Genomic DNA, 13,836 nt, shown 5'->3' on the forward strand with positions numbered 1-13,836 from the left:
CAGAAACCTGAGTTGACTTCCCAGGTTATACAGCTAGTAAGTGGCAAAGCAAGAATTAGAACCCAGGGAGGCTGGATCCACATCTAACACCATCAATTACCATGCAAAGCTGCCTCTCTAGAAAGAAGACATTGCAAGCAAGGAGCAGGGCATGAACATCAGCAGGTGGAGAAGGACCTTATGTGAAATGCTGAGGCTGTAGTAAGTGCTCATTAAATATGGTTGAACTGAACCCAGTGTGCTGCCTACTTACTAGGTCTTGGGCAGAAATGGAGGGGTTAACATGGCTGGATGATGGAGAGGATGAATGTCCAGCCAAGGAATCTGGTCTCTATCCTATAGGCAGGGAGCACCTACTGAAGCTTAGCTCAGAACAGTCGATGCTTGAGGCCTCAGATCAAGTGGGAGGTTTTGCCCTACTGGGTAACAATGGTTGATCAACATTCTCTCCTCTTCTATCCTAGTTCTCTCAACTCATTAAGATCTTCCATTCCCTGGGTCCTGAGAAGTTCCCGCTTGTGGAGCAAACATTTTTCCCCAACCATAAGCCAATGGTGAGTGCCCTTTTTTACTCTGTTTCTTTGCGTGATGTGGAGTGAATACAGGTGTCTTGTCCTCAGTCCCTTTGGATGAAGGAGGTGGACTCTAGGGGTTGTACACTGACCACGCAGACTCTAAGGTGGAGTCACAGTGTCCTGTGGGAGTGCCTGGATTTCCTAAGGGAAATCATCTCTCCAGGTGAAGTTCGGGCAGTAGGGCAAATGACAAAGGTGTACCACATTCCTTGGACCTTGGAGATTTTCCGCAAATCAGGGGACAAGTTCTGGGGGCATGTTGGAGCCAGAGGCTGGTTATAAAGGTAAAAGGTGTTTTCAAGGTGAGATGTTGTTTTACTTGAGCCTTTTGTGGAACCTGATTTCAACTCATATTTTAATAAAAAGCAGTAATATTAATATTTTATTTGCATTGGTGGTTGAAGGGCAGTGTCCTTATATGTCCTCTTCACTTTCCAATTTGTGAATGCACCTGAGCTCTCCTCTGGGAAGCATTTAGGGCTTAGCTCAGAGTGTGTGGTACAGCCTCCCATTTGGAGGATACCTGGGTGGAAGAGGTGAATGTCTTTTTGAATGAGGTGAAGGGTTCTCCACCTGAAGCCAGAAAGTGTTGTGGGGAGGAGGTCTGAGCAGCAGGAAAGAGCCTGCAAACATGTCTGCTTGCATAGTTGGTGGTCTTCTTAAACTGGTCAAAGGAATTCAAGGCCGTGACCCTGCGCTTGGCCTTGCAAGGAATGAGTCTTTGGGAACAGAATAATGAATAGGGTATCCCATAGTCCCAGCTGGGGACTTACTGTGGCTGTTTGTAGAGTCCAAGCTCAGGCTGCTGGCTAGACAGTCCTGTTTGAAGACACTGATGGTTAGGACTGCAGGTTGCAGGAGGAATCACTCTAACCAAGCAGAATTTTCTATTGATGATCTTTCCCCTATATCTGATCGGGCAAGAGTCACAGAATCCAGAACATGCTGGCTGAGATAAGAAGGGCACATGTGAAACCCAGCATAACCCGAAACCCTGGATTTTCCTTATTGTATGCATCCTTGCAGTGGGGAAGATTCAGAGGTCATTATCAAACCAGCCTGAATTTGAATCCCAGTTCTGTCTATACATTGGGTCTCAGGAAAATGACTTTATCTCTGTGAGCCTCAACTTCTTCAGGTAAAAACCATGGTTGATTGTGGAGCAACCTCATTGAGTAGTCGGGATTTCATGAGATCCTGTATATAAAGTGCCGTACCTGGCCTATGGTAGGAGTAGCTTTAAAACAAGGGTGAAAACCTGGAACATTGTCAGTGGCGGTTTGAAAGTCGGGCGAGGGGTCTGCAGCCAGCCCAGCCCATTGACAGTGACAGGCCCTGCTGTAAACTCTGAAAGGAGGTTGTTATAAGCTCTGGGAAAAGGTCGCCAGCTGTCGTGAGACCTCATGAGTTCCTGGTGTTCCCAACTAGGCCAAGCCATACTTGGAATTTCAAGCAGGCAATTGACATCAAGGACTGCAGTTTGCAGTCCACCCCTCCCCACCTCCACCAGGTTGGGATTCTTAGGAAGAAAACAAGGAGAGCTGAGTGAGGACTCCAGTCTGGGGTCCTTGTACCACCAACAGGTGATTAGGTACAGGTGTATTAATAGATCCAGATTCAGCAGAACTAGGGAGGACTCGAGCAATAGAATCAGGGAGCAAAGTCAAGGCAGGGCACCTCTCCTGAGATTCCTTCTGCAAGGGAAAAGGACTGGAGCGGGGTGGGGCCAGGCCGTAGCAGTGCATGGAGGGAGGGACGTGTCCAGGCCTGGAGCTGGGGACAGACTTCCAAGGCCTGCTGGCATGTACATAACTCCCCGTGGCGGTCAGAACACAACAAGGCAAGAGACAGCAGATGTGTGATAGAAATAAAACCACTTTACTGTTTAGAATAAAGGACACACTATAAAAAGTGAACATTATGCAACATTACAAGACAATATACATTCACGGAATATAAAATTCATAAATAACATGGAGGAAAACTGTAAACAGTGCTACAAAATTTAGCAACAAATACATTCCTTCTAGACAGGGTTCGAGATCTCTGGTTGGTTTCTCTCCATCACTTCTGGGTTTCAGGACAGCAGACTGGCTAAAGGGAAAGGCGGGTGGTGGGAGAATCTAAGAAGCCCCTACCCCCAAAGCAAAACCTATTTTCCAAGTTCTTCCGTTCCTCTTGCCTCCAAAGAGTCAATTTGGAAGTTGTTATCACATCCACCTCCCCTACTTTCCCCCATTTCGTTTTGCTTTTGCCATCAGATTGTTATAATGTTTCTCTCTGATAAAAATACTCTAGTGACATGTTTACCTTAGGTAGCCAGAAGCCATCTTGGCTGTCAGCTGTCACGTGCAAGACAGAGGTCTGGGGCACGGAAGGGTAGTGTCTCCTGCAGGCCACAGTTTCCCCTAGACAGAGCTATTACAAAAAGTCTTGTTTCTTTAATTGTTCAAGAACCATGTTGCCACCATGAGGCTGGTCTGGAACTAGGGGAGGGTAAAAGACAGGAGTCTCTCGGTATTACCTACCCTGGACAGAGCAGAGCACTGGCCTGAGAGCTGAGAGCCTGGGCGTGGAGCTTCCTTGATTGGCAGGCAGAAGAGATACCCAAAGGAGGCAGCGAGAACTTGGAATTGTATCTCCTATGGCCCTGGATTCTTAGAAAAATCATGGCTTCCCAACTGGATGGGCAACAGGACTTGGGGTGAAGTAAATGGTAGACTGCCCAGGGCCGGGTGACACAGAACAAGAACATGAATGTACTTTAAACATTTTTCCTACTCCAGGAACAATTGGGATTCCAATAGGGAGGAGGCTGGAGGAGTCTCAGTTACTAGTTCCTTCTAGTTCCCCCAATTCACCAGTCTAGCTGCTTGCCTAGAAGTATTTTCCTCTCCATTCCACTGTAGAATTTGATTCAGGAAAATGGCGGCATGTGGGTTTCATTTTTTTTCTCTTAAACACAATGTACACATATTACAGCCTACACATGACACAAGATTTAGCAAAATAAAATGTTTACGATATGATTGAAATACAGAAGTGTCTCAGCTACATAAATGACTTTAAATTATACAGTAAGTGAACGGGTGAAATAAAAAAGCTATAGCTTATAGAAAGCTCAAAACCGCCCTCTGACATCGCTTTGCAAAAGACCCTTCTTTGCCCAGGGCCTCCTCACCAAAGCCTAACAGATGGAGCTGTGGTTCTGCTAATTTATCGACTCTGCAGGGAAACGTCAGGTGCCTCACGCTCAGCCTTCACCCAAGTTCCTCCTTGTGTGAGAGGGGCTGACCACCCCAGGGAGTGTGAATGGCCAGATGCCCCACAGAGAAGACACTGATGTCCCCTCGTGGGAGGGAGCTTGTGTAGGTTAGTCAGGGGCCCCACCATGCGAGACCTTGAGGTGAAGATAAGGACAATCCCAAAACATCAAGTCTGGGCTCATCCCTTCAAAACCACTGACCTGCCGGCCTCAGCTTCTTCTGCTCACACTGCCTCTGCCTCACACAGAAGGCCAAGCCTCCCATTCTCCCCCTGCCAAATGGCATGACCGCAGAGGGAAAGGTACATGGTAATGAAACTGATCCCAAGGAAACCCGATGCCTGTACTGTCTTCCCGCTCTGGGGTTCTGCCAAGCACCTTGCCTGGGCACTTGTGTGTGTGCAAGACACTACAATGTGTTGTCTGCTGCTTTTTTTTTTTTTCTTCTCCTGTTTCAATTGGCAGCTCTGTTTCCTAAAGTGGAATGAACTGAAGATACAAATACTAATAGAAGATAAATACCCATAAGCCGAAAAAAGAGACAGAGAGCAATCATGTTCAATGTCACCATCCTACCACCCCCCCCGTAAAATATACATTATCACCTAGTCTCAGCATCTCACTTTTGACACTAAAACTTAAAATAATTTTATTTAATAGGAGAATTTATATTATAGTTTTATTTTAAAAAAAAAAAACAAACACAACAGAAACCCTACAACTGGTTGCAAACTCAGGCTTTCCCCAGTGACCAACAATTTTAATTCCAAGAGGTGAGGATCTCAGGAGGTGGCATTCACCCACCGGGAAGCTAGGGAAAGGGGACCAAGCTGTCTCCACACCCAGGAGAGGTGTCCCTCCACCCGAGGCAGGACGCTGCAGCTCTCCCTCCTGTGCCCAGGCCCATGACTACACTCTCATCTGCCATCTGAGCCAAGCCAGGAAGGCAGTTAAAAGGAAGGCCCCCAAACATGAAGCAGAGAAAAGGAGACGGACAGGGGTCAGATGACCTGTGATAGGGAAGAGAGGGTGCTGACGGTGTTCAGAATTTCAAATTTTAATTAAAATGAAAAAAAAAATGTCAACTTGGAATGTCATGATTTTCTTCAAACAAGCAACGACAACAAAATAGAAGAGATTAAACTATTGGCATATTTAACAGCATTGAACAGAATTCTGTGTCCTGTAAAAAAATTAGCTTATGTCCCCATGTGGGTATATGCAAATGTGTATACAAACATATCCCCCTAGGTGAGCTAAACACTATTCTGGAAATAGTATCCTCTACCCAAATCTACTTGGCTATATCTGTGGGTAGTGTAAGATGTGTGTATTTCACCAATTTACATAAAAGCAAGCTCCCGGCCAAATCTACCAAAGAGTTTTCCAGGAGGAAATCTGGTGGGAGGAAGGGAGAGGAAAGACATTCATCTCAGTCTTTCACCTGAGCTTTTGTACAAGGCAGGCAAATTGCCTCCTGACCTCAGGCAGATGTTTAAGTCTTCACCAACTAAGAAAGCTCTGTTATTCTGGCCTGGGTGCTTGCTCCAGACTCAGGAACATCTGGTCAATGCAAGCATCACTGGGCTGGGGAACTGCGTGTGTGCTGCGTCATCTCCGACTCTCTTGTAGTTCCTTCCTTCCCTCCCTCACTCTTACATGCAGACACAGACAGACAGTCTGGTTGGGACATGCAGTGGCAGTTCCTGGTGTGTAAGATCTTTCACACACCTCGAGTCTATCTGCTTGCTGCCTTTGACTGATCCTGAAATGGTTGGCCTTTCAGCCACTTCCTTGTCTGTGTCCTTTATGTACTGGAGGAGAAGGACAAAGGGAAGAGGGTCTGGGAGATGGTGAGGTGGGGAAGAAGCAAGAGGGGTGGGAATTACAATCCCCAACTGGAGTAGTTTTTCATTTTTGTTTTCCTAAAAAAATAGAGATTATGTTATCACGAAGAAGAGGAATACAGGTTCCTCATTCTTTCTGGCATGGCACCAGAAATTCCCAGGTGGAAATGAGTGATGTCAAAACCAAAAAGAAGGGGCAGGGTGGGGCCAGGAGGATAGTTCCCAGTAAACCCCATATGATAGCATAGACCTTTCTTTAAGTGTTCCAAGTGCTAAATTTGCAAGAAAACAGGCACTAATTTCATTGTCATCATCTGGGAGGAGTTAGTGTCCGAGGGAAGCTCAGCGGGAAGGGAGGGAAGTGAGGTGGGGCAGGGTCTGGCGTTCAGGGGTCTGTGGCATTGATGATGCTTTTGTCCGGGGGGGCCCATCCTCGGTACCAGCTGCAGTAGCCGCCCTTCTGCCGGATGCAGGCATAGTGTTTGGACTGGTAGCCAGGGTAGCCGAAATTGGAGAGCATGTCGGTCCAGAGACACTCGTTCTTGGAAGTAACAAAGCAAGGCAGGTAGTAGCAGGACTTGATCTGCAATTAGATAACAGGCAGCAGTTGATGGAATCTGCCATGGTATGCCCAGGCCTGAGGCTGCCGAGCCTGGATTCAGACCCTGGGGCCACTGCAGGGGAAGCCTAGCCATGTCAGTCTCTCAGTGATAATAATATAAATAGCACTAGCGAACATTTGTTGAGCACCTACTATCTCACAGACATTCTGATAAGTGCTTTGATAGTATTCTCTTTAATTCTCATCACAGTTTTATCTCCCTTTTTACAGATAAAGAAATAGACATTTTGATAAGTGCTTTGACAGTATTCTCTTTAATTCTCATCACAGTTTTATCTCCCTTTTTACAGATAAAGAAATAGACATTTTGATAAGTGCTTTGATAGTATTCTCTTTAATTCTCATCACAGTTTTATCTCCCTTTTTACAGATAAAGAAATAGGAGGCTCGGAGAGGTTAAGTAACTTGCTGCAGGTCACACAGCCAGTAAGTAACAGAATTAGACCATTGAGAGGGCTTTTTCATCTCAGATAGATAGGAGATCTCGGTTGTTTTAGGAAATTGAGGAATTAGAAAGGTTACAGTATAAACTTTGGAGTCTAGCTGCCCTAGGTTGGAAACCAGATTCAGTGAACTGTGGGATCTAGGGCTAGTTACTTAAGTTCTCTGAGCTCTCATCTGCAGAATGGAGATCATAGTAATTAAAACCACACAGGATTGTTTTGAAGATGAAATGAGAGAATGGCCCAACTTCCCACAACAGCAGGAAGGCTGTACCTTGGCCCTATACTTGGGTCAGGGGGATGGGCTTGGTTGAAGAAAGACTTTCTGTAGCATCTGGTCTCTGTAGTCCTGGGCCCATTTGCCCACCTGACTTATGAGTCAGCTACCAGGGTGAGCCCACTTGAAACCACTTGGCAGAACCTGCCACTGTCAGGATCCTATACCTACAGCCCTGAACTGCCAGGTGGGGCCAGGGACTCAAGAGCCCTCATGCCCCAGCAGCTTGCAAGTGGTCATCATGGAGGCAGCCCATTACAGCAGAAAGGCATTCTTCCTTCCCTGCCTTCCTCACTGCCCCGCCTGGGGCAACATTCCTTACTGTGTCTGCTCATACCTGCCCCTCTGCCCTGGCCTAACACATGCACACCCTTCCGAGCACGAGGGCCTGGCTCCCAATGCATTGGGAGCTGATGTTTCTAGGGCTGCAAGTCAGCACCTCCCCTCCTTCCCCCAGTGACCCCAGGGCTTACCTTGCAGTTACAACCCAGGTGATACCGATAGTTCAGCCCCTTGCGCTGGGAGAGGGTGAGCTGGTCCCACCTCTCCACAAAGTTGCACAGCCCTGTGTACATCTTGCCATCGTAGACGCGACCTACAGGAGGAAAGAAGAAAACAAGGAGAGGGTTGTTTTGTCCAGAGCCCAGCCCAGAAAGAATTCACACCTACTATGTTCCCACTTAGCCCAGGCACTGTGGCTGGGTACTTTTCAGACCCATGATTTTATTTCACCCTCCCCAACACCTTTCAAAATGGACTGTAGCGCCATTTTTCCAGATGAGGATAATGAGGCTTGGAGAGGTAAAGTGATTTGCCAAAGGACCCAGGCCCATTAAATACTGGAGCTAGGACTAGAGGCCATCTTTTCACTCCCTTTATAAGGATTTGTGTTTTTGTTTTCTCCTTTACTACCTTGACTGCCTAAAGATGAATAACTTTCAAAGACAGGCCTAACAGGTTGAGTGTGAGGTGGAGAGGAACACACACTCCCTTTTTATTTACAGTAAAGTTGAGAAGCTACAAACTAGGAGATTTGCCTCACAAGATGAGTGGTGGAGCTAATTCTAGAGTTGAGCCTAAGTGTAGGAGCCTCAGGCTCTTAGCACTGGGTAAGTAGGATGAATTCACCATTAGAGACTCCTTACGATTTACTGGACATTTGGTGAGTCAACTACTCCTTGTATGTTCTTCTGAAGTCAAGAAACAGTGGACTTTGGCCAAACCCTGGCCTAGAAGCTAGAGTTGGCCATTACCTGTCAGCAGGTACTGGTACTTGTTGACCTCCAGCTTAAGGCCACAGAGACTCTCGGAAGCTTCCGTGTGGATGTACTGCACGTGGGGCATCTTGGTGAAGCCTCGGTACATCTGTGGGCAAAAGGAACATCATGACTTCTTCCTTTCCAATTTGGACACCCGTATGATCCATAATCCCACTGCTGGGTATATATCCAAAGGAAAGGAAGTCAGAATGTGGAAGAGGGGTCTGCACTCTCATGTTTACTGCAGCAGTATTCACAACAGCCAAGATATGAAATTAACCCAAGTGCCCATCAGCAGATGAATGCAAAAACAAAACCTGGTATCTATACCCAACGGAATATGATTCATCCAGAAAAAAGCATGAAATCTTGTCATGTGTGGCAGCGCAACTGGAACTGGAGGTCATTTTGCTAAGTGAAATAAGCCAGGCACAGAAACACAAATATACCGTGTTCTCACTCATATGTGGGAGCTAAGAAAGTAAATCTCATGAAGATAGACAGCGGATTTGGTGGTTACCAGAAGCAGGAAAGGTAATAGGGATTGGGGAAAAGAGATGTAATTAATGGGTACAAAAATACGAGTAGGCAGAATAAGTAAGACCCAGTGTTCATTAAATCAGTAGAATGACTACAGTAAACATTAACTTATTGTATATCTCAAAATAGCTAGTAGAGGATAATTCAAATGTTCCCTGCATAAAGAAACGATAAATGTTTAAGGTTATGAACATCCCTGATTACTGTACATTTTTGAATATATCAAAATACCACATGGACTCCCAAAATATGTACATTTATTATGTATCAATAAAATAAAAGGAACCCAGGAGAGGAGGCTCAGCACCCAGAAGGCTTGCTGACATTGGATCTGAGGGAATCTCGCTCCCCTATTTGGCTGTCCAGTGGCCTGTCACTGATCTACCCACCCAGGGCCCCCTTCACCCCAGATGAAGCCACCGATCCTCTTGTCTAGCCTTCCTGGTACCTTCCCAGGTTGGTGCCTTCCCAGAGAAACCTTCCTGTGCAGCCAGCCACACCCCCCATTCCAACTGGCCCACAACACTCCTTCAGCTACACGTCTCACATCCCAGCACCTTTTCAGAAATCCAGAGAAGTAGCTGTGACAAGGGTACTTTTTCTCTGTCAACCTCAGGACCTGAGTCCCATGAATTCAGCCAGCATTCTCATGCTATCTCTGTGACACTCTCCAGCCCACAAAAACATTCTCACTCACATTCCCCTTGCAGTATCCTTAAAAGAGCCCTGGGAGGGATGTATTACAAACCCCACCTTATAGAAATTCTATTTGGCTGGTGAACGTTGAATTCAGGTTAGAAATTCTCCATGTTTTTTATTCTTCTGAGCGTCTGATGAAAGCATTGGGATCCTTTATCCCAGATGAAGCACATAAACATATCTACAAAGTTCAAAGATTTTTAACTGTTGAACACTTTATTATAATTATTAGATTGAACCACATGAAATTGCTGATATTTGGCTATTTGTATCTACGACATAATCTAATACAGTGGTTCTCAACTGGAGGCAATTTTGCCCCCCTAGGAAATATTTGGGACATTTGGCAATGTCTGGAGACATTTTTGGTTGTCACAACAGTTAGTAGAGGGTAGGGAGGTTGCTAAACATCCCACAGTACTCAGGACAGCCCCAGAACAAAAAATTATCTGGCCCCAAATGTCAGTGATACTGAGGTTGAGAAATCTCTTTTAATATTAGCCCGCTAATCACCGTGACAACCCTATGAGGTAGAAACTAGTATGCCCATTTTATAGATGAGGAGCCTGAGTCATGGGCAGGCTAAGTAGTTTGTTAAGGCCACACAGTTGGGAAATGGCAGAGCTAGGATTCCAAGCAGGGGAATTTGCCTTCAGAGTCCATACTCTTACCCATTATCTTAGACTGGCTCCCAGGAAGCCTCAGAAGCCTATGACCAAGGTCCCCAGAAGCAGGCAAATGCTATTTCCATTTATGGCCACTGTGCCTCCTTCATCAGTGTGTGCTCAGAGTCACTGGGGTGACTGAATGCAACAGAAGCTGAGTCCTCTTTGTGATTCCAGGTCAAGTCCAGGAGTATTATACAGGCCCAGTGTGCCAAGGCGATGCTGTGAACTGTGGGATCTGGTAAGGGTGGGGTGGGGCACTAAGGTGTTGCAGAATTCTGTTATCCCCTCAGTTCTCAGAGTACACAAGCCCTGGACCGCTGGTGGTCTCTGGGCTTGTCCCAAGGGTTTATAATAGGAAAATGCCTCTACTTTACTTCCTGGCATGTGTTATTAATTTACTTACAGTAATTAATACAAAACCAGACATCACTTCGTTGGTGTCTCTTCTAAATGCCTCCCATTTGGCCTGTGAACTGGCGTTTTCTCATCTTTTAAGTGGTGACTGGTTGGCGGGGGTAGGTGGTCCACAAGACCTTCACGGCATAACTTGGTCTGTTGGACCTGCTGAGTTTGGGCGCCCCTGCCTTGTTAAAAGCACACATTATTCTGATGGACTCAGATGGTCTTCCTTCTGAACCCCTCTTTTCCCCCAAGGCTTGCCAACTGAGCACAGACACGCAGCCAAGTGCTGGAAGAAATGCCCTCTGCACTCAGCATTCAATTATGCGGTGGGGGCGCGGGGTGGGTAGAGTCACGATGATGACTTCTTCTATGTGAATGGTGCCTCTCTAGCCTTAACAGGAACCATGTTTAAGTGTGCTGCTGTATGCCTGCCATGGAGTGTGGCCTTCGAAGAACATCCCCTACCCTGACTTCTGTGCCGAGCAACTTCTTATTTTTGTGTGGGTGTTCCTTGAGGTTTTGGCAAATGTTTCAACTAAGCACTCGCTCTAGGTCTTTTGGACCCAGCCCATGGGAACCTCATTCCTTCTGCGTCAGTCTTTCCCCTTGACTGCCCTAGTGCTTCGTGAGTGAGAGAATGAAGCCCCTGGTTACAGTCTGGTCACTTGAACTGCTCAGTAAGAACTAAACTTATCGAAATCAGCTTGGCATTGCAGCTACTTGGAAGTTTGAAGGAACCTGCATTTTAACTCCTAGCACTTGCCTAGAGTTGAAATTCTGATACATTACAAATGACTGGCTGTGACAAACATAGTGCTGTGTTTTAGGTTCAATTCTGAAAAGAACAACATGGCAAAGGTAAATTCTACTCAGTTGTGTTTTCCGTATAATAATCCTACCTTGATTTAAATATTGATTCTAAAAGTATCATGTCTGTAATCGTAGAGATCTAGAATTGACTTGACAAATTTAGGAGAGTCATAATAGATTTATAATGTCCTGACATCAGAGAATCCTAGAATCTCAGAGTTGGAAAAGATGTTAAAGGTAATCTAATCCAAACCAATGCCATGGAGATCAGTGGTAAATTCAGGTTTTGGAGGCTGACAGCCAGAGGTTGAATCTTGAATCTTCTCTGCCACCTATTCGCCACTTGAAAAGTTACTTAACCTCTTTGGGCCTCAGTTTTTTCATCTGTAAAATGGGTCAAAGCACTTACTTCTTAGGGTGTTTGAGAGAAGCAAATGACTTAGAATAGCAGTCAGCCCACAACATTCAATAAAATTTAGCTTAGAACAAGTTATACTGAAATTCGTAAGGAGAGGAGGAACGAGTTTGATCCCCTTCCTCATAAGTCCCTTCCTCAGCCCTTAACAAGAGTAGTTAAAGCTGGTTTAGAACTTCAGACATAAGTGGGTTGTTCTTTTTTGGCTGGGTTCTGCATGCCTCTAGGCCCCTCTTCTTGGTAGCATCTACACAAGTAGCGTCTATGCAAAGTTCCAAGATGTTAGCTTCCCTTGGAGGGAAGGGACAAATAAAGTAAAAAAGAAGTTTCTGAGTCTGGGGACATTTGCACATTTCTTATGAAATGTCTGGCCTTCACTCTACATTGACAGCATGAGTTGCTACAATGATGCCAACTATGTCTTGCATGCCTACCAGAGATCAACACTGTTCTGGATGCTGGCGTACATCATGGACTCATTTAAACCCACAACTTCTTATTTACAGACCGACCAAGCTATCGGGCGCATGATCTTTCTCTACACAGCAATTTGTCTAGCAGGACAGGCAGAGAATGTGGAAATGGAGCCAGTCTCTGCAGAGGGCTGGATGAGAGTCCTAAGCCAGGAAGAGCCACAGGCATTGCAAGAAGAATGGTTCCCTGTGGGCTGGGGGTCAAAGATGCTTCCAGCTGGAGCTTCAAAGGCAAGACCCTGCTATTGCTCATTTGGTTAGACAAACCACTAAAGGAAGGAAGTCCCCGGAGGTCTGCTCTGCCTACAGTCAGGACATGCAAAGCACATGACCAGCGGGGCTCCCCATGGGACCCTCCCAGGACCAGCTGGGACATAATGTCCCCCACGTTCTGTCCCTTGCAGCCAGCCAGAGAGCGTGTCTCCACTACACAAACAATAACTCCTAGCACAGTGGATCAGTTTCTCATGATCCTGATGGGAGATAAAGTCCCCACAGCTTAGAGCAGCCAGTTCTGGAAACTTTCACCTTCACCCCACAGCCCAGGGCCTCAGCCCCAGCTAATTTCCAAGTTTGGGATTGCAATAAGCTCTCTCAACATTCTAACACGCTTGCTCCCTCACACACACACACACACACACACACACACACCCCGCAGGTCTCTGCGTACTGAAGTGTTCCTGAGAGACGGGTCAGAGGCTCCAGAGTTAGCAGACGGGAGAAGGTCCGCCTGCCCTTCATCAGTGAGAGTAGAGAGGGGTCAGACAGGGCGGCTCCGAGTCTCAGGTTCTCCAAGTTCCTTTAGTCCTGCTCTGAGGGAGCTCTTGCTCACCCCTTCTGACTCTCTAGGGTAGACTCTCTAATCCGCTAGAACAAAGCCTCCCAGGGACCAGTGCCAAACTCATGCAGGCTTGCCTCTCTGGCCTCCCCCTTCCCTCCTACAAAGATTTTTCTGATACATCCTTTGCAGGATATTATAAGTCCAGCCCTACACTGCTGGATGATAAACCAACAAACCCAAGCTGACTTCTTTTTGTTTCCCTGGGAACTAAATACATATGGAGTAGGCATTTATATCCCCCAAAGCAGGTAGGAATGATGAATCAGCCTGCTGCTCCATACTGTATTATCTCCTTATAGGCAAAGACCCTATAGTTTTACTCAGGTTTGCCACTTTGTAGCTGTGTGATCTTAACTGTTATATGACCTCCCAGGTCTCAGTTGCCTCACCTGTCAAACAGAGGACAAGGTGTTATCTATTTTACAGTGTTAGTATAAGGACTGATCTATGCAAAGACCTAGCAGAATGCCTGGTACAAAGCAACTGCTCAGTAAATGTTACTGATGCAGAGTCTTATAATTGTAAGCAGTGTTTTATCTTTGTATCCCCAGCTCATGGCACAGTACTAAGCACAGAGAGAGGGTGGGAGGGAAGCATGAGAGGATGGATGGATGGACTATTACTTCTACTTCTAGCCTGTGTCTTCTCTGATTTGCAAGCTGGTACCTAGAGACAAGCAGATTCCAGTGGCATCTCTGGA

General features: G+C 46.2%; 2 protein-coding genes across 4 annotated transcripts in view; one reads left to right on the plus strand and one right to left on the minus strand.

Moving 5' to 3' along the window:
- Positions 1-13,836, plus strand: part of SYN3 (synapsin III) — a 548,825-nt gene that overhangs the window by 188,886 nt on the left and 346,103 nt on the right. For both annotated transcript variants that reach the window (XM_025398719.1, XM_025398718.1), the window contains exon 6: positions 465-554. In XM_025398719.1, coding sequence (XP_025254504.1) covers positions 465-554 — 90 coding nt within the window. The remainder of the gene's footprint in view (positions 1-464; positions 555-13,836) is intronic.
- TIMP3 (TIMP metallopeptidase inhibitor 3) overlaps positions 2,431-13,836 on the minus strand; it is a 62,587-nt gene continuing 51,181 nt past the window's right edge. For both annotated transcript variants that reach the window (XM_025398722.1, XM_025398724.1), the window contains 3 exons: positions 8,283-8,394; positions 7,503-7,624; positions 2,431-6,270 (listed from right to left, as the gene is read on the minus strand). In XM_025398722.1, coding sequence (XP_025254507.1) covers positions 6,073-6,270; positions 7,503-7,624; positions 8,283-8,394 — 432 coding nt within the window. In that variant the 3' untranslated portion in view covers positions 2,431-6,072. The remainder of the gene's footprint in view (positions 6,271-7,502; positions 7,625-8,282; positions 8,395-13,836) is intronic.

Source organism: Theropithecus gelada, chromosome 10, assembly GCF_003255815.1.
Source record: "Theropithecus gelada isolate Dixy chromosome 10, Tgel_1.0, whole genome shotgun sequence".
Lineage (NCBI taxonomy): Eukaryota > Metazoa > Chordata > Mammalia > Primates > Cercopithecidae > Theropithecus > Theropithecus gelada.